The sequence below is a fragment of the Macaca mulatta genome, chromosome 11 (genome assembly GCF_049350105.2).
Source record: "Macaca mulatta isolate MMU2019108-1 chromosome 11, T2T-MMU8v2.0, whole genome shotgun sequence".
Taxonomy (NCBI): Eukaryota; Metazoa; Chordata; class Mammalia; order Primates; family Cercopithecidae; genus Macaca; species Macaca mulatta.
Genome location: NC_133416.1, coordinates 68,969,588 through 68,991,724, shown reverse-complemented (window position 1 = coordinate 68,991,724; position 22,137 = coordinate 68,969,588). Strand labels below are relative to the sequence as shown.

Here is a 22,137-nt window from a genome sequence, read left to right as displayed (position 1 = left end):
TAGCCTTAGTAAGTAATGTGGTAGCACAGTAAGATTCATTGAATAATGCATTGAGTTATTCATCGAATAAACAAGGAAGTAAACAGACAAATGAACAAACCTGTGATCTCATCTCCTACTACTTTCTTCCTTGCTTATTTCACTGACACCACACCACCCTTTTGTACTTTTCTCATCTCAGGTATTTTGCAGATGCTGTTACCTCTGCCTAAAATGCTCTTTTCCCAGCTAGCAACTTGATTGGCTCTCTTATCTCCACATGCTCTTACTGAAACCTCACTTTCTCAGCAAGTCTTCCTCATCTACATCAACTAAAATTGTACATCCCTGTCTCAAAAATCCCTCTCTTTCTCTTGACTTAATTCTTCTCTTGGCAGGGCCTAAAATTCATTAAAATTTTATGTATTATGTCTGTTGTTTGCCTGCCTCTGTAGATAGTCAGTTCCACAGAGGAGTGATTTTTGTCTTTTTCTTCACACCTAGAACAGTGCCTCCCACTTAGTACGTGCTCAATAAATATTAGCTAAATGAAGGAATAGAAGAACCTAGAACACATAACCTGTTTCACTGGTTTTGAAGCCCAGAACTAAGAATCCCTTCCCCAGACTATCTCTTCCTGCTTCCCTGCATCTTTGGGAAGTTTCACTTAATTTTTCTGAGGTTCAGTGTCCTCAACTATAAACTGGGGATATTGGTAATTAGTAACAAAGACTAATAATAGTAATAGCAGTAAATCATAAATGGGGACTGTCTCACAGAATAGTTCTGGGGGTTTTACAAAAGAATATGGAAATTTACTAAGTTGTCTATTGATGCCAACAATTATGATCTGAAAGGTGGAAGTAAAAGAATAATGAGCAGGGTTTCAGGATTCCTCGAGTAACAGAATGAGCAGCAGTTTTAACTGAAACCCAATTTTTTGGTCCTAGTCTAAGCCAAAAAATTTGTAGCACTTCTGCTAAGCAAAAATTAACTACTGGAAAATGGAAGATAGGAGGTAGGGCTAACTTGCAGCTCCCACTTAGACAGACAGAACAGCGTGTGGAGACTAACATTGTAAACTTTTGCTTCAAGAACCACCACAGGGACATACCAGAAAAACTAAAAGAATTCACAACACGTCGCTTGTTGCCGTAAACTTCACAAGACAGACAAAAAACTCAGTATCCAAGTTTGGAGGGGTAAAGTCCATCTTCTTTACTGGGGAAACTGAAAAACCAGATGTTGGGAGAAGGATTTAACCTCACCTCGATCTCAAATTTAGAGAACAGAGCAAGGTATGAAAGTAGAAGAAGTAGTGGGAAGAACACTGTAGGTACTGCCTTTCCCCAGGGAAGCCATTTCTGACTTTATCTCACAGGGGTCCTTGGGGAAGGCAGTCAGTGGAATTGGGGAAGGGCCACAAGGAGAAGGAGACTTCCAGTTGAACTTTATAATAATTTCGACCGAGTGCAAATTTTCCTGGGCAGAATCCTGTGGTAGGAGTGCAAGTGGGAAGTGTAGAAATGAGCACAGAAGCCACAACAGACAGGGAGGGGCAAAGCCTGAAATCCCTGCCTGCTTTCTCAGAGGGAAGACTTGTAGCCTGGGGCAAGATCTCAGCCCTGCACACTGAAGGCCTGGATATAAATTTGGCTCTGTTGACTATTGGGGGAGCATGGTGGGAATGAGACTGGCCTGTTGACTGTGAAGGTGTTGGGTGATGCTTGTCACTGCCAGCTCTCTTCACTTAACCTGGTGACCTGTATGGAGCAGCAGAGGCAGCCATAATCCCCCTGTAACATAAATCCATTGGCCTGAGGACCACACCCCCATACCATACAGTGGCTGCAGCCAGCCCTGCCCATGGAGAGTCTGAGATCAGACACACCTAACCCTGCACCCACCTGATGGTCTTTCTCTACCTACCCTGGTAGGCAAAGATAAAAGACATAAACTTATAGGAGCTCTACGGCCCCACCCATTGCCCGAGAAACCCACTACTTATTCAGGTGGCCTGAGGGCAAGCTTCTGTCTCCCCTGTACTACTGCAGCTGATATTCTCTTGAAACCACCACCTCCTTGCTGGAGGCCAACTAACTCAAGATATTATACCAACTTAGAACAATCCTGCTCTGAGGAAGGAAAATACACCAGCTAATTCCACTGCCTATAATATCCTGACTAACCAGAGGTCATAAGTCTGTCCATGTGACAGCTTTACTGCTAGCGTAATCAGTGTTCAGAAAAATCAGTGCACTAAAGAAAACTGCAGTAAAGGACCCCATAGAATTTAATTCACTTCCTTGCTACATCCACCACAGCAGGTGCTGGTATCCATGACTGGGAGACCTGAAGACAGATCACATCACAGGACTCTTTGCAGACACTATCCAGTACCAGTCCAGAGCCCAGTAGCTCTGCTGGATGGCTAGATCCAGAAGAGCAATAATGGTCACTGCAGTCTTTCTCTCAGGAAGTCCCATCCCTAGGAGAAGGGGGACAGTACCATATCAAGGGATCACCCCATGGGATAAAAAATTGGAACAGCAGCCCTTGAGTCCCAGATCTTTCCTCTGACATAGTCTACCCAAATGAGAAGAAATAAGAAAAAATAATTCTGGTAATATGACAAAATAAGGTTCCATAACACCCTCAAAATATCACACCATCTCAACAGCAATGGATCCAAATCAAGAAGAAATCTCTGAATTGCCAGAAAAAGAATTTAGAAGGTCAATTTTTAAGCTAATCTAGGAGACACCAGAGAAAGGTGAAAACAAACTTAAAGAAATTTAAAAAATAATACAGAATATGAATGAAAAATCACCAGAGAAATAGATATCATAAATAAAAAAGAATCACAACTTTTGGAAATGAAATACACACTTAGAGAAAGGCAAAATACACTGGAAAGTGTCAACAATAGAACAAATAGAAGAAAGAAATTCAGGGCTCGAAGACAAGGCTTTCAAATTAACTCAATCTGACAAAGAAAGAAAAAAATTTTAAAAATTAATAGAGCCTCCAAGAAGTTTGAGATTATGTTAAATGACCAAACCTAAGAATAATTGGTATTCCCAAAGAAGAAATCTAAAACTTTGGAAAACTTACTTGAAAAAATAATTGAGGAAAATTTTCATGTTCTTGCTAGAGCTCTAGATATCCAAATACAAGAACCTCAAAAAACAAGTGGGAAATTCATTGCAAAAAGATTATTGCCTAGTCACATAGTCATCAGGTTATCTAAAATCAAAATGAAAGAAAGAATCCTAAGATCTGTGAAGCAAAAGTATCAGGTAACTTATCAGATTAACAGCAGATTTTTCAGCAGAAACTATACACACTAGAAGGGATTAGGGTGCGGTTTTTAGCCTCCTTAAACAAAAAAAAATCAGCCAAGAATTTTGTATCTTCCATTTTCCAGTAGTTATACCTAACCAAGGAGGTGAAAGTCCTCTACAAGGAAAACTACAAAACACTGCTGAAAGAAATCATAGACGACGCTAACAAATAGAAACTCATCTCATGCTCATGGATGAGTAGAATCAATATTGTGAAAATAAGCATACTGCCGAAAGCAATCTACAAATTCAATGCACTTCCCATCTAAATACCACCATCATTCTTCATGTAACTAGAAGAAAAAAATCCTAAAATTCATATGGAACCAAGAATGAGCCCACCGATTAGAGATAAAACATATAGAAAAAAGTTATTCTACTCTTAAAATATTCAATGCATATATATCAAATTAAAAAAAAAAGAGTCCCTGAAAACATTTCTGTTTTTGAACAATGTAAAGAAAATGGATGATTAGAAATGTGTAAATGATGTATTTCTCCACGTGCAACTTGCTTTTTCTAAAAAAAAAAAAAAAACTCTTCTGAGATTTTTGTGCACCCATCACCCAAAGAGTGTACACTATACCCAATGTGTAGTCTTTTATACCTCACCCCTCTCCAGCCCTTCTCACCGAGTCCCCAAAGTTTATTGTATCATTCTTATGCCTTTGTGTCTGCATAGCTTAGTTTTCACTGAAAAGTGAGAACATACGATGTTTGGTTTTCCATTCCTGAGATACTTCACTTAGAATAATGGCCTCCAACTTCATCCAGGTTACTTGCTTTGCCAAAGCAGGACTAAACAAAAGGAACAAATTTGGAGGCATCACATTTTCTGACTTCAAACTATACTTCAAGGCTATAGTCACCAAAACAGCATGGTACTGGTATAAAAATAGGCATGAAGACCAATGGAACAGAATACAGAACCCAGAAATAAAGTAAAATATTTACAGTGAAATGATCTTTGACAAAACAAACAAAAGCATAAAGTGGGGAAAGGACAACCTATTCAACAAATGGTGCTGGGATAATTGTCAAGTCACACATAGAAGAATGAAACTGGATCCTCATATCTCACCTTATACAAAAATCAACCCAAGATGGATCAAAGGCTTAAATATAAGACCTGAAACCATAAAAATTCTACAAGACAACCTCAGAAAAACTCTTATAGACACTGGCTTATGCAAAGAGTTCACAACAAAGAACCCAAAAGCAAATGTGGCAAAAATGAAGATAAATAGATGGGACTTAATTAAACTAAAAAGCTTCTACACAGCAAAAGTAATAATCAGCAGAGTAAACAGACAACTCAGAGTGGAAGACAATACTTGCAAACTATGCATCCAACAAAAAACTAATATCCAGAATCTACAAAGGAACTCAAATCGGCAAGAAACAATCCCATCAAAAAGTGGGCTATGGACATGAACAGATAAAATATATATTTTATATATATATATGTATATATTTACAAATATATATATATACACACACACACACACAAATGGCCAACAAACATTAAAAAATGCTCAACTTCACTAATTATCAGGAAAATGCAAATCAAAACCTCAATGGAATGGCCATAATTTAAAAGATCAAAAAATAATAGACATTGGTATGGATGTGTTGAAAATGGAACACTTACACTGCTGGGGGGAATGTAAACTAGTACAACTACTGTGCAAAACAGTGTGGAGATTTCCTAAAGAACTAAAAGTAAATGTACCATTTGATCTAGCAATCTCACTACTATGTATCTACCCAGAGGATAAGAAGTCATTATATGAAAAAGACACTTGCCCATGCATGTTTATAGCAGCACAATTTGCAATTGCAAAAATATGGAACCAGCCCAAATGCCCATCAATCAATGAATGGATAAAGAAAATGGAATGGAATGCTACTCAGCCATAAAAAGAAATGAAATAATGCATTTCACAGCGACCTGGATGGAGGCCATTATTCTATGTGAAGTAACTCAGGAATGGAAAACCAAACATTGTATGTTCTCATTTATAAGTGAAAGCTAAGCTGTGCAGACACAAAGGCATAAGAATGATACAATAAGGTTTGGGGACTCAGGGAGAAGGACTGGAGAGGAGTGAGGTATAAGACTACACATTGGGTGTAGTGTACACTCTTTGGGTGATGAGTGTACAAAAATCTCAGAAATCACCACTAAAGCACTTATCCACATAACCAAAAACCACGTGTTCCCCCAAAAGTATTGAAATTAGAGAGAAAGAAAAGAAAGAGAAAGAAAGAGAAAACAAAATAAAAAATATGTAAAATGTGTCTTCCCTTTGTTCATGCAGTTCCACATTCAGAAACTATTATGAGGGGGAAACCCTGAAGCAAAGTATCAACAATAAAAAATAAAAATCATATCCACTTACACCAAAAAATTAGCTTCTATTTGGCTTTAAAAATACCAGTCTCCAGATTTGATAGGGGGAAAAAAAAGCAGGAGAGAGGTCAGGCATCCTGAACTGTAATATATAGAGTACATAATTCTGTTTGTGTGTGTGCACATCAGTGATTGCATGCATAATATTATTTGGGGGCAATGGTGAACCAATCATTGTGCTATTTGTTTACTGTGTTCCATTATAGGAAATTTGATGCTATTTCATTTGCACCACCATATCTGATGTCAAGTGAGCATGTAATTCCTTGGTGTAGGGTAATTGTCTCATGAAATATTTCGGGAGAAAAATTTCCTGACAGTGTTAAGCAGCTGTATGGAAATTACTCAGGAGATAGGTATATTTTTTTTTTAATGGGATAGCTTCTAACTGAAATATTAACTGTAATGAATATGCCAGCATCAACCTTGATGCATTCATTTGGACATTTTCCACATCCCAAGTGATTAGTCTAATACCAATTAGAGCATCACAGATTGCTATTATCTTCTTGCATTATTATTTTCATGAATTAATTTTGTTTTTAAAATCAGACCTTTTCCAAATGAGAATAAATTTAAATATCTGAGGTGAAAATGTGAAGCTGAATGTCAGGACCCATGCATATCTATAATTTCAAATTCTGAAACTGCAGAATTATAGGGATAATCCTAGAAAAATTAAAAATTGAGGAACTGACCCTTTGGGTCACCTAATCACCCCCCTTACTGTTTACAGAGAATCCAAATATTGATTCTAGCTTTTCTTCTTCTGAAATTACTTATCACCTTTTTCCTTATATTAATTCATTCATGTGTTCATTTATTTATTCATCTCTCCATGCATCCATTGTTTCAATCTTTCATTTAATAAATATTAAGCATCATGTATGTGCCTGATATGCTGCTTAGCACTGAGGAAACAAAATGTATGCTAATATTATTTTTCTCCAATACCTCATATTTTAGTGAGAGAAACAGATTAATAATCATAATGTGATGAGATATGTCTTATAATAGAACTATGACAAAGTGCTGATTGGATAAATCATGAAGTGGCTACATTTCTTCTGGGGTTTGAAACAAGTATATTTTAGGCAAAGCTAAAACAAACACAAAGATAAGGGGACATGAATGGGCACATCAAGTCCTAGGATTAAATAGACGTGACTAGAGTAGAGCAGGCATGTTTTGTGGAGGCATTGGGAAGAAGGGGAGATGAAGCTGTGCATTTGGGGCCTAATCATGAAGGATCTTATATATCATAAATAAGTTTATGTTTCTTCCTGTAATAGGAGAGTATTGTAGATTTTTCTTTTCAGAATGATAGTGGCAAAGAGGAGGAGGAACATCAAGGAACAAGACAACTCAGGGCATTATTGCAATTATACACACCAAGTGGAATAAAGAGTGTAGCAGTGGGACCGAGAGTAGGAAATAGATTAGAAAGATGATTAGAAACTGATTAGAGATAAGACATATAGGAAAAAGTTATTCTACTCTTAAAGTATTAAATGGGTATATATGAAATTTTAAAAAGTCCCTGAAAACATTTCTATGTTTTTGAACAACATAAAGAAAATGGAGGATTGGAAGTGTGTAGATGATGTATTTCTCCAAATGCGACTTGCTTTTTCTTAAAAACAAAAACAAAAACAAAAAAAACTGAAACTCTTCTAAATTTTCTCAGTCTTTATGATTTATCTTCAGCTGCATGTGTCCACCGCAAGTCATAACACTGACCCACTTCACAACTGCGTTGGCTTTGATATATCTAAATAAAGGCCTCTAGATTCGACTCTGTGGCCAGAATACAAAAGTTCCACTCTTCCTCAAATCATCATTTAAATCTTACATTTTCTGGTTTAGGAGGGAGAGGCCAGGATTAGCAGGGATAAGAAAACAGGGGTCTGTTCTAATTGCTCAATAACACAAATATTTTCAAAATTGGAAAATATATTTTTCTACTAATTACATGATTAGTCTTTTTTGTTGCTATTAGTTTTAACTATTCCAACCTCTCAAATTTATGTAGAAAGTGCTTTACTTTACTTTTAACTTATACAACCAAAACCCCTCTATTGTCAGAGTCTAAATTACTATTAATAGCCAATTTGCATATGATTTATTATTTATTGTTATACTTTTCTGTCAACTACTGAATTATTATTCAAATATTTGAAATTCAAATAGTATGTTTTGATATCGCTGGAGTACTTTGGAAAAGAGAGTATAAATAAAACTACTTTTTTTTTTTTTTTTTTGAGATAGAGTCTCACTCTTGTCACCCAGGCTGGAGTGCAACGGCGTGATCTCAGCTCACTGCAACCTCCGCCTCCCAGGTTCAAGCGATTCTTCTGCCCCAGCCTCCAGAGTAGCTGGGATTACAGGCAACTGACACCACACCCAGCTAATTTTTTTTTATTTTTAGTAGAGATGGGGTTTCACCATGTTGGTCAGACTGGTTTCGAACTCCTGACCTCAGGTGATCCACCCGCCTTGGCCTCCCAAAGTGTTGGGATTACAGGCATGAGCCACCACACCTGGCCAATAACACTTTTAAACATCTATCTCTATCTATAAAATGTCATAAGTTACAACTGAAAAATGTCATGAATCTCATTCTGTCTGTTAATGAGGATTACATAATTAATAATGATTAGAGAGCAACAAAGTTGACTTGAAAAATGAATGCCACCCAAGGGTGACTAGACCTATATGTTGGTTAAATGGCTTGGTTCCATTTATCACCCTTAAAGTGTGTATGGTTTAAATTCCTGCCTCAGCAAATTACAAATTACTCTAGACATGGATGATAAGGCAAGGCTGTGAATGGTTAAGATCACAAATATTTTATCTTTGAATTATAATTGATTATTACTACCTAATATTGTTTCTACAATTATTTTATACTTTTATACTTAAATGACTATCTCTTGATTTCTGTGTACTTTCTTCCTTGCTTTTAATGAACTTTTTTCTTAGGTTTGTGCAGAATGCTCCCCAAATATTCACAAGAAATGCTTACTGTCCTTTTTTTTAAAATTTCTTGTAAAAACTTTATTTTAGTCCCATTTAAAGGTGTGTCTCTTTGAAATTAAAAAATGATGTACTAAGATTATATAATCTTCTAAGAGAGATACAAACCTATCCCCATTGTGAGCTTTTTTGGAGGTAAAGGACATTATTGTCTTGTTGTCCCTTTATGCTTGTTGTAATGTCCCCTTTCTCCCAGGTTTGCTTTCTGTAATAATCTGTTAAACAGTGGAGTGCCTGACATGTGTTTGTTCCTTAGGCAAACGTGTAAAACTCTTCAAGTTCGAATGGAGAAGTAGAAAGAGAAGGTTTCTGCTGTGCCTGATGACAATTTTTGATTTCTCCACACTCAAAACAGTTTTGGCTCCATGTTGGAGCACTAGTTGTGGCGAATCCTAGTGTTGGTCGGATTCTAAGGAAGGGACAGAAGTTTCATTGAGAAGTAAAGATTCAAAACAACTCCAGAAATGAGCTCCCGTCTTGGTTTACTGCTCACAAAGCAGCAGGTGTGTACATGGTGCTAACAGGATTAACTATGACCTACTCTTTCTTGTGGTTACCATTAGCATTTAAGTGCCCCTGATTTCAGAGGGAGATAATGAACTTGGTACAGCTTTAGGGAGTCAGAGGGCAAAGACTGCCTCAGTGGTCAGTAAAGAAAGGCATTGGATTATTGTTATTAAAAAGTAGAGAGAGGCATCATTCTTTAAACTGATGTGAAGCTCATACACTGAACAAATAATTGGCCACAAAGAGCCTTTATGTATGTCACCTACAATGGCTCTGCAGTATTGTTTTCCCCAAAATAGGAAATGGATACTACAAAAATCTGGGTGTATTCTTGGACTTCTGTTAGTGTTCAAAGCACTATTATTTGGAAATAAGCATGAAAAGTACTGAGCCATCAGACTTTCACTTAATCTCCATAAACCAATTAAGGCTGCATTCTTACCTAATGGTCCATTCTTTATATATTTAAATTGCCCCATAATTGAATATTATTTCATACCTGCATCTAAGCATTATAAATAATTAGATTGAAGGATTTATATTTTGGTAAACTTTGGAAATTCAAGGTTACTAAACTATGATGGTTGTTATCAGAAAAGTCCAGAAAGAATTACATCTAGGAAACCGAAAAAAAGAAAAAAAAAAGCAAAAGCACCCAACATGTTAAACATCACCATCTATGTTGCCCTACCCTTCAGAAAATTGATTTTAGTTTGAAATTTATAGAAGGGAATTTTTTAATACAAGATTTACCACATGTAGAATGATTGTCTCTTAATTTTATGGAAGAGGATAGGAATGGAGAGGAGAGAATGCTCCATCTCCATGTGCTGCTTCTGACATATTCTCAAAAACTGCTGATACTACTTTTGTCTTTCCACAAGTTACGTCAAGTCCTTTTAAGTGACAGCAACATATTCTTAATTCAGACAGGTGTGTAACTGTCCGAAGGGTTCTTCCTGCCTGCTGCACAAACAAAATCAATTCATAGAGACCATGGCATTGCAATAAAACATTTAATTGATGAGAGGCCAGCCACGTCACACAGGAGATGAAGTTATTACTCAAATCAAACTCCGTGATAATCTAGGGGCTAGGGTTTTTCAAAGATAGTTTGGGGGAAGGGGTGAGAGTGGCTAGGGAATGGTTGCTTGCTGCTGTTGGTTGGGGATGCAGTCATACAGGTGTGGGAAATGGTACTCCTCTAGGCTGAATTGCTTCTGGGTGTGGCCACAGGAGCAGTTGGTGGGTCCATTGGTGTCAGGCATGCAAAAACCCTGAAAAGATATCTCAAAAGACCCCATTAGGTTCTACAACAGTGATGTTATCTAACGGAGAAATTGGAGAATTTGTATCCATTGTGACCTCCAGAACAATGGCTGGCAATTGTTTATGTCTATGCCTTAGCAGAATTCAGGCTCCTCTATCCTCCTAGCCTGGTGATCTTTCCTTAGCTTTACAAAGGTGATTGAGTTTTGGTGAAAGCCTATTATTACTTAAACTATAAACTGAATGTCTTCCAAAGTTAGCTTGGCTTAAACCCAGAAATAATTAAGATCAGGTTGGATACCAAAGGCAAGATAGGGTTTAGCTAGATTAGATCTCCTCAACTGCCATAATTTTCTCCCTGATACAGTTTTTGCAAAGGTGGTTTCAGTATCTCAAGGAAAGGTTGTCCCTAAGAGCCATTTGTATTTGTAACACAAACCAACAAAGAAGTTAAGAGAAAATGCTCTCTACGCTACTAAAAGGAATTTCTTCCAAGTTTCAGCTCTTCTTCACCCCTAACTCCAACTATCTTAAACTCATTTTTTAAAGTACAATTTTTAAAGCTTCTGTAGTAAGACTGGAATTCTTGAGGAGAATGATTCTTGACCAGATTGAAACTTATCAAGTAAAGCTTTCTGGCAGAAAGTGGATAAAAACTATCAATTCAAATTACTCTTTTACAAATGAGAGGCTAGTCTAAAAAAATGAACTTAATATCAAATTTAGCAGGTAAAGTACCTTTGAATTGAGTTCAGAATCTCAACTGTCTGTAAAATGTATGAACTATGCTGGCATATAGAATTAATATCTTTAAAAGTCTGCTCAGATTTCCTTGAGGCATTTAAAATAATTGTTTTTCTGACTTAAGGATTTTTTGGGTGTCTCCAAGAGATTTCTCCTTATTCCATATGTTGTTGACTTTCACCATTATCTTAATTTTGTGTGTGTTGATTCTGCACCTGAAACAAACACAGTGTGTGTGTGTTGGGGTACCAAGGGAAGGGGAAGCAAAGTCTTGTCCTAACAAATGTTTTGTAAAGTTTCAAAGGAATTTATTAGTTACTTAAAAATCAGGAAATGCTTTGTTTTGCTAGCGTTGAATGTCATCCAGAGAGAAACGGCTGATCTGCTTCTGAGTGAATGAATGCGCATAAATGGCAATGCAAACAGTCATCTACTTCCGTGAGTCACGTAGAAGAGTTCATGGCAGGCACACTGTACAGCTTTCAAAGTTCCAAGAAACAGCGTAGGTCCATCTGTTCAAAAGATTCATTTCCAGTCGAGATCTTCATTTACACAGCATAGGAAGCTGAAAGCCATTGACAGATGTTGTGTATGTGGTAGGAGCTCACTAGTTCTGCATTCTAATATAATGATTAGGCCTTTTAGAAAATGAAGTCTTCAAAGTGATTATACCACTGAAGAATTTAGGTGATCAGAACAAAGTTTTATTCCATTTAGAAGTAGTGTTTCTTAAGAAAGGTCATAGTAGTTGGAGGCAAGAAGTGAGTTAGAACCTCACTGACTCTAACCAATATGCTTGGTAGATAAAAACTCGAGTTTCAGAGATTTTTAAAAGTGACTTATCCAAAGTTCTACAACTAGCATATAGTAACGCTGGTATAAAACCTTGGTCTCCTGACTAGCAGAATAAGGCTGTCCCCTTCAGGCATATCTGGTATTCTATTTCTTTCCGGAAATCTAGAAAGATTATATGTCAAGTCTGAAAAATCTTTTCTTTTTTTGCTTCCTACACTGATACTCACACTGATTTATACCAAAATATAATCAGTTAGCTACAGTAATGCTGTTGTTTCAGATTACACTTTCCACTCATCCAAGGCTGTTAAATTTTTCAAGAATTTATAAAATAGATAACTGAGAATAGTTCAAGGTCCTTTAGTGAAAATGTTGATCTTAGCTGAAGTATTAAACATATCTCAAAGTGTTAAAATAAATGTTCAGGCCAATCTAGTGAAAGCAGTTCTTTGGGGGTAAAACTAAGCTGTGGTATGAAAATACAATGGTTTTCACGTTTCTAGGGGTCACTTCCATCATGAAAGTAAAATATAGGCTTAATTTTCACATAAATGAGTAGATTTATAAAAGTGATTCATATGTCACTGTCTTATAGTGCCTTACCTTACCTGAAAGCTGTCTGGTCAGCTTGCTCATGCGTGAATATCCTAGACCAATAGGTGTCTTTCATTTCGTAATACCTCATTGCATGAAGTACTTTAAGATATGACAAGTGCATTCACATATAGTTACAACCAATGTAATGGCAGCTTTTCTCAAGCTTAAATGAGAAAGCCTGCTACTGCAGAGTAATGATGTTTTAATTGCACATTTAGTACACAAAAAGTGAAGCAAGAGCTTATTTCATGTACTTGTGAGAGCTACATTAAAAAAATACATTGGCAGTGAAGCAGCGATTATATTCCAAGAAAGGAGGAGTTCATCAAATCCGCACTTAGGATGATGAAGGTATTCTATTCTCCCTTTTACCTTTATCTAATAAGTTAAATGTATTGTAAAGTTAGTTTGAAATCATGAAATTGTGCCTATTTGTGATGTTATTAAGCAGCCATCTTAAAAGGATTGACCATGCACTGCATTTAATCCTGCCTCCTCTTAGAAGTATTACCGCATTTCCTTGTCTTTCAGTTGTTGAACTAAAGAGTGCTCATAAGTCCAAAAATAAATGTTTATGTAATAACATGGATATTTTAGTGAAATTTTAACTCTTTTTAAAATGAAATTGACTGCAACGTTCATAATGCATTTTCACTTCTACTGTTCATAATGCATTTTCACTTCTATTATATAAATATTGTTTAATAGTTCCTCATAACAAGATTTTAATGAACATATTGGAGAAGACGATTTTTTAAATTAAGCTAATATCATATAAGATTTATATTGATGCTGTGGAGGTTTGACAGTGATTTCACAAATACATTGTAGACTGGCAAATGGAACAACTGAGATTTTTAAAAATCTGGGATATGGGGTAGAACTCAAAGAAAAATAATATCAGAGGAACCATCAATAAAGAATAGGGAAATTTGCAAATCTGCATTTTCTTTTGGCATAGTAATATCCCATTTATTTTTTAAGCATAGATAAAATGCAGTGCCAACTTCCTAAATATGTATCCTTTATGCAAAGTCTGATGGCACCTTGTTTATTAGAAAGACAAAGAGTTAGAAAAAAATGGAATTATGTTATCAGAGAAGACTAGTAACATATGTGCAGAAACAATCAGAGGCAAAACCTGGGAATTTAATACATTTGGATGCCTAAAAATTTACACATATCTGAATAATAATAGTTCATACTTCTTTAGCACTCTTTAGGTTCCTCGAACTGTTCTAAGCATGTAACCTATTAACTCGTTTACTTCTCAGCTCATACAGTCCTGTGATGCAGATGCTAATAGTATTTCTGTTTTACCTGGTAAATCATTAGCAGAACTGAGCATTGAAAACAGGCAGCCTACCTTCAGGGAACATCAAAGTGGTGCTTCATTTTTTTCTTAATTTTTATTTTTACAGGTTTTTTTTTTTTTTTTCCCTCAAACAGTCTCACTGTGTCATCCAGGCTGAAGTGAATCAGAGAGATCATAGCTCACTACAGGCATGACCTCCTGGGCTCGGGCAATCCTCCCTGTAGCCTCCTGAGTAGCTGAGACTAGAGGTGTGCACTATCATGACTAGCTAATTTTTATTATTATTTTTTTTTTTGTAGAGTCTGGGGGGTCTTGCCATATTACCCAGCCTGGTCTCAAAATCCTGGCCTCAAGCAATCCAACTGCCTCAGCCTTTTAAAGCAGTGGGATTGGCCGGGTGCGGTGGTTCATGTCTGTAATCCCAGCACTTTGGGAGGCCGACGGGGGCGGATCACGAGGTCAGGAGACTGAGACCACCCTGGTTAAGACGGTGAAACCCTGTCTCTACTAAAAAAAAATACAAAAATCTTAGCCGGGCGTGGTGGTGGGTGCCTATAGTCCCCAGCTACTTGGGAGGCTGAGGCAGGAGAATGGCATGAACCCAGGAGGGGGAGCTTGCAGTGAGCCGAGATCGCGCCCCTGCACTCCAGCCTGGTCGACAGAGCGAGACTCCGTCTCAAATACACACATACATATATACATACATACATACATACATACATACATACATACATACAGCAAGCACTGGGATTACAGGCCTGATCCACCACGCCTGGCCAGTGCTTCATTTTTAATATCTGACTTTTATTATTAACAAAACAAGATCAAGAAAAGAAATAATTGCAAGATGATTCACTGTAAGCAACAGAAAATTAAGTCAATATATTTTAGAGAAACAAGAAATAATACCTCCCTCCAATAGGTATCTTATGTATCACCTTTTGTATCTTGTTTGAAAGTTTCTACTTCTACCATCTACTAATATTGAAAAGGCATTTACTGGGACAAGCACTTTGTCTGGATTATCTGATTTAATCACAATAGCATATTACACACAGGGAGGCCAAGGGTCAGCGAGTTTAAATAATTTATTCAACCCCATAGTGTTAGTGATAAGGCAAGGATTTGAACCTGGGCAGTCTGCCGAACAAAGCCTGAGCTATTTGTAATTATGCCTCTGACCATAATATATTATCTCCTGTGGATAACCTAGTCAGCAGGACTTGAACAGGGGGAAGAAGGAATTTTAGATTTCAATATAATGATTGTAAGAATTTTAAGAATTTTGTAAAAGGACAGAATAGATTCTTGAATTTCCTTCCAACTTTGTAATTTACTTTAACTTGAAGATTGGCAGAGGAAATTTCACAATACTCAAACAATAAAATGGAAACAGTATAAATAATTGAGTTCACCTAATTTCAAATTTCACTTAAATCATATACGTTATTAACCAGGTTTTATTTTCTCAATTTAAATTGTTGAACAGACTTAAAGACATGATTTTAGCATGAGTTGTTTAGAAATCTAATCAGGGCCCTATAATTGTTTTGTTGGCCCGTGATAAGTGGGTGCCCTGAATCTTAAATAATTACTACTTTTTGCTTAATGTTACCAGATTAGCATCTTCATCCTGGTTGACCGCTACGAGGGTAGCTTCCTGCTTGTGACAGAAAAGCTATTATTATAATTTCTGCATTTTATATGTGTCCAGCAGCCCAGTAGTTTCACTTACCAAACTGGCTGGTACGCGGCACACACAAATAAGATTTGCGTAAAAAAGAACAGCTGTGTAAAATATTGCCTTTGGAAAGGCAAATTTACTGAGATAGTGATTATAGCTCATGAAGCTCAAGGCATAACCATAACAATCGTAGGGCCATTTCTCTCCCTCATGCAGTATTTTATATCTATTGCCCTCAGAACAAGAAGATAGTGTGCAATCATGGTAGCAAATGCTATTTCCCATCCTGTAAAACTGATTTTATTGCAACCTCCTGCTTTTAGTTACTGAAAACATGCCAAAAATCTTCCTTAGAAGGTAAAACTTAGAGCTTGGCCTCTTCCAAAAAATACGGTTTGAATGAAAGAATGTTATTTAAGTTCTAAAAATATGGCAATGCTTAATTTGGTATATTAACGATTACTTTTACTTTATAAAATGTTGGATTGTATAAATATTGCTTAAGCAAATCTTGCATATCAAGATGTTCCAGTTTAGAGTCTATAAAAGGTAAAATGACGTTTAAAATATGTTTCCCCCACTAGCAAGCCAGAATTTAAACTCGGGTCACTCAGATTTATTTAAAATAAGCATACAAATTATAAAAGGTTGATATTTTTGTTTAATTTTAGGTAACAATTTTATTTGCAAATAGTATTTGGACCTTGCATAGTAAGCTTTTTTACTTGGTGATCATGTACCTATATTTAGAATCATTTTCCTATACATTTTTAAACCTACGGTTTTCCCATCTTGTTTAGTGGAAACCTTGAGATTGTCAGGGAGGGTGCTGGTAGATATTTATGCATGTTCATCTTTATTTTGTGTTGAAAAGGATGAGTCATTAGTTAGGCTTTAATTCCTTCAATGTAGTTCTCTAAACCTGCATGAATGTCTGTTAGTGTTTAAAGAAAAACTTTAGCCGAATTAAATTGAGCAAAGAACAATTTGTGAATCAGGCAGTCTCCCAAGAGTAGGCTCAGAGACTCCGGCACAGACACGTGGTAGAAGATTCATAGACAGAAAAAGGAAAGTAACATACAGAAAACAGAAGTGAGGTATAGAAACAGCCAGATTGGTTACAGCTCAGCATCTGCCTTATTTGAACACAGTTTGAGCAGTTTGGCTACCTTTGATTGGCCAAAACTTGGTGATTGGCATAAGAGTAGGCTACAGTGTGTTTATACCTCTATTTAGGTTACAGTTTATGATGTACAGAGATAGCTTTAGGTCAAACTTAAAATAAGTAAGGAGGAAGCTTTAGGCTGAACTTTATTTAACAGTGTGATTCTTTCATTCTACTTTCAGTGGCTCTTTTGTTAAAGATTTATACATTCAAAAGCAAAAAAAAAAAAAAAAAAAAAAATTCCTTCTAAAATCCAGACCTTTTATTTTTATAGTTGTTCAGTGTTGACAAAACTAGGTGTTAAATAACATTATAATACTTGATCTTCATGGCAGTACTGCCATTCTGGCCTAAATACAGAGCTCTTGATGCCAAACCACCATGTGTCCTCTTATCAAAATCAAATAATTTAAAAAAAATCAAGTATTAGATTGTACACTTTCATCTAATATTAGAAATGATTTATATCATATTATTCATCTCATAATATTTGCTAGGATATTTTTAAAATTAGTAATCCAGGAATATTGTGTAAAAGTTAGGTGTGAGAATAGGTTGCTTTAATTATGCTGTAATCCATGTGTATTTAGACAATTACTTCTTTTAGTCATGTTTAAATTTTGTTTCTCTAGCAATTATGTTAGCTGATAGAAAGATATCATCATAAAAATGTATGTTTATGATGTTTTTGAGGATATGGGTAACCTCCTTATTTATATGTGTTTATATGTTTATATGTGTGTATATATATATTTTTCTCTACAAAAATGGAGAAAGATTTGTTTTAGTTTCATAAGCCTTTTGTACTATACTTTTAATTTAGATATTTATTTTCAAAATTATATGAGTAAAGTTTTAATATATAAATAGTTGAGAGGCACATTTCTCTACTTTATATAAACCAGTAGAGTCAAATATTTATTTAGCTTGAAATGAAGATATAGGAATGCATCTATTACACTCACTAATAGATTACTTAGAACCTGAGCTTGAAGTGGATCAAGAGGACATGTGTCTTGCTATCATGGAGTCATGGCACCATGTTCATCCAGTTCATTTCCGCCATGTTTCTCCATTTGGCTACACGGAGCCGCAGCAGAGGCTAAACCATTGATTCTCTCTCAATTTCCTCTCTCCATCTTTTACACACACACATATATCTTCCTCTCTCGTTTCTTGTCTTTGCAGCATTAGTTTTGAAAATATGGTCCACGTTCATACTCAATTTGGAAGTCCTTCACAGAAATTGTATATGATGACTCCTGAATGGCAGGCAGATTGATAATTGATAATTGATAATGAGAACACTGCTACGCCTGAGATATCTCCTGCTCCCAGAGTCTCAGAGATTCAGTAGGCTCTTCATGTGTTTCCAACCCTCCATCCTCGGTTCAACTTCTTCCATGGTTGGGGAGTAAGATACTTCAGATACATAGGCAAAGAACTCCTTCCTCGGCAGTGCTAGCAGACCACTGAGACAGAAATAAGATGACTGCCTCCATACATGAAAACACACTTTTGCCTTCTGTGGCATCTCCCTTTGGTAATGTAATTTGAGACTAGCCATAGCAAAGTCTAGAACTAGCTTATTATTTTGTTTAATGTATTCATTTTTTTTTTATAATTGATCAGAAAACAGTGAAACCAAAGACTTTTGTAATGTTTTTCAAAGGACAAGTAACAATGTCACTTAATAGAATAAAATCAAAGTTTCAACAATAATTTTTTAAAATCGCTTTTCGTTTTAGCCATTCCTAGAAAAGACCTGTTAGGTAACTCTCTAAATACCCTGCCTGATATGAGAGTAGAATTAGAAATTTATTGACACAGCAGAAATCTCTTGATTTCTCCTCTCCCTCTCTCCTTCTCCCTCTCTCTGTGTGTTTTCCTCTGTATCTATGCATATATAGATATGTATGTATATATGTATCAGTTATTCTATCTGTTTATTCTTTTCTCCTGTATACAAATGGTCTTTGGACTTTGGTAGGTGTGAAGTTAGTATGAATGTTTCTGAGTGATACTTAAAATAGCATTAATAGTATGTTCTTATCAATTTTATGAAAAATTTGGGGCACCTTTAACATTTGGTACAACATTTTTCTATTCCTTATTGTTTCTCTCCCCACATATTTTTGTCCCCCATAAACAGATTTTTTTTTCAAAATATAATTGACTCAAATAAGCCCTCAATTTTTAAACTATTTCAAAAATGAACTTTATGGAGCCAATCCCCAAGGGCTTTTTGAGAATACGATGTGGCTATTTTGCTGGGAACAGAGGTCTTTCTTCACTGAGGCCTAGTATGATGTGTTTATGATATTTAGGCTATGGCCACCAAGCCTATGCAACAAAACAAGGATTCCAGAATCACTCTCTGGGTCTAAGAGGGATATTGTTATCACCAGTTGGGATAATTCTAGCCACAGTTGTATTCATTTGGATAATTGTGCAAGTGACTCTAAAAATATTGTGAGATGATAATGAGAAAAAAAGTATATTTTTATATAGTGGAAATACCTGCATCTGGTAGTCCTTTAAAATTAAGCAATGTATTTGAATAGCAAACACCAGCATTTTGAGTTACCAATTAATTTTTAATTGTGTTTAGTTTTAAGATTACTGTTATGTTATGAAATGTTGACTGTATTTTCTTCTTCCTTTGTAGGTAACCCATTAACCCAGGAGAAATCAAGTGATCCTCAAGGCTGATGACATTGAACATACGCATAGAAACTTAACTCCTGGGGTGATCTTGAAGATTTTTATACCACTTGAAAGAGGCGCTCAAGAGTCTATTTCCAAGGGATTTCATGGCCTCTTCTTGAAATCAAGACTTTTTAAAAGTCAGACATGAACTTCTATGTCATGAAGATTTCAGCAGATTTGAACTGTGTTCCACTTGTAAATTGTTAAAAGAATTTGAAGTCGCTGTCTGCGGAGCTGGTGAAGAGTTGTTTTTTCAGGGTGATGTCAGAGACAGTCACCTTTTGAGTTATTGGCTCCAGATGTGACTACTTTTCTTGTTTCTGCAAGCTGTATCCCAAGTGCACTGTCCTTCTGTCCTGGATGTGTTCATTTGCTAGTGGGACTACACATGGCTTTAATGACATTTCCTTTGAGAACTTTTCCTCTGGCATGGTGTAGACTGAGACAATTTTATTTATATCCTAACCTTGGAGCTCGGAAAGCCTACATGTTTTAACATCTTAAAGTTGCTTTTGTTAAAGGAATGGAAATATATATCCATTGGTAATAACATTGGCAAGTAATAGTTATCTGAATAAATCAATCATATAAGGATGTATAGACAAGCTGACATATTTCCCTAAGGCTAACAACACCCTCCTGAAGCTCTTTGTCAAATATGTAGTACTTAGAACTGGATTACCATTTTCATTATATAATACTTTGTACCTCTAGAGCACTCTCCCTTTCTGTTTTTTTTTTTTTTTTAAGTGAACTTTTCTTTAATTTTTTATGTTTACTTATTCCCTTCACAGAAATCAGCAGTGAGCAGTCAAGTTACTGGGTAGCCTTCAGTTCCAACAAAATTGACAGGGATGCATGTGAGTTTCTGATTTCTTAGCTTGAGCATTATTCACTTAGATTTCTTCTAGTATTTTTTTTAAAAACTGTCCTATCTCATTTTAAAAGACTTTCTTTTGCTTGATCCCAATGACTGTTTGAATGCTTATATATTTGTTCAATCTGTTGATAGAAGAAATTGTTCCTTTTCCTCAGTCTCAAATTAATAAATATTTGCTTACAGTTTTCCTATTCAAACAATTTGTTAGGCCAATATTTTGTGACATTTTTGTAGCCATTTTAACATTTATGGTTTTGGTTCTACAGGAAAGTCATAAATATTTAAAGGCCTTAAACATGTATGTACTTTTTTTTCCCTAAGTTATAGAATGTATAATTTTATACTACATTTGTTTTATTTCTTTTGTGATATGAAGGGAGAGAAGAAAGAAAATTGTGTAGCCATTCTATAACAATATTGTGTAAACCTATAGTTTGAAGGAATGCAAAGAGAGGGATTTCTGTGTTTTACTCATTTTAGACTACTCAGAAGATGCTTCATAAATTGTCCTTTTAGAATTTCCATCATGGAAGGTGGTATGGAAGAAGGTATGGAAATATCTTGTATTCTAAAAACTCACTGGTATGGTCAGTTAGACATACGTTGGTTTCCAAGATGGAGGCCCATATATCCTGGGGAACTTTGGTCTATTAGTTTGTGACAATATTCAAAGACCAATACACTACTCAGACACTTTCCTAGGAAGAGCAACTAAAAATGTAAAATTGGTTAAAAATAAAATCTGAAAAGTATACATCTCCCACTGAACTAAAATCCACTGTCTCATAAGTTCATGGAATGAAATGACTTTCTGCCTCCATTTTAATCATGCATAAAATGAATTAGATGGCTTTGAGTGGATTTTCACAATGGCTCAAGACTATATAAAATTATATTATAAAAAAAGGTTGTCCTGGAATTTCTGCATCAATTAGAATATCATTAATTTCTTTGTAACCAAGTGAAAAGCTATACTTTTTGGAAATTATGAATTTGTCCTAGGTTTGTTTGAGATTTGAGATTATAGATCATGCTTCTCATTTTTAAACTATGTTCTTTAAATCAACACTGGAAACTCTGTATTATATACAAGTGTAATACATGCATATAATAGAAAAAAATACGTGGAATTTCAAATATACTAACTAGATTATCCCCAGTAGATTAATGTTGTGACTATTCAGAAAAGGTGAATAAAATTGGGATATAAAATGAACTGTCTTTCATAAATTACATTTATAGATCTGTTTTCTGTGTTTTATTTTAAAAGCATTTCAGTTATTATCCAGGGAAAACTCTGAATTCCTGGGGAAGATGACATAAGTTCTTCAATCTTTTTTTTAATAAAGATCCATGGCGAATCTTGCCATTTACACAAGGTTCCAATATACGAATGCTTCTTTGCTAGGATACAATTGAAATAGATATGCTTAACACTTGTGCTACTTGCCCATTTTGACTGTGAGTACAACTGGCATAATTTGCTAGCAATATGTAAAATGTATTTTATGAAAATTGTTAAAGATAATGACCTAATTATCTTTCAAAATATGTATTAAGATATTAAAATCACAAATATGACTATAATTTAACCTTTAAAAAACTTTTTAAACTTTTTATTTTTAAGTAGATTAAGACTCACAGGAAGCTACAAGAAAGAGCACAGAGGGTTTCTTTGAAAACTTTCCCCATCTTACCCA

General features: G+C 35.5%; 1 protein-coding gene across 1 annotated transcript in view; it reads left to right on the top strand.

The window, feature by feature from the left end:
• The window catches only part of TAFA2 (TAFA chemokine like family member 2), a 519,256-nt gene extending 497,607 nt beyond the window's left edge, over nt 1-21,649 (top strand). Inside the window, exon 5 of the mRNA XM_015152189.3 lies at nt 19,517-21,649. Coding sequence (XP_015007675.1) covers nt 19,517-19,528 — 12 coding nt within the window. The 3' untranslated portion in view covers nt 19,529-21,649. The remainder of the gene's footprint in view (nt 1-19,516) is intronic.
• Nucleotides 21,650-22,137: the final 488 nt, after the last annotated feature.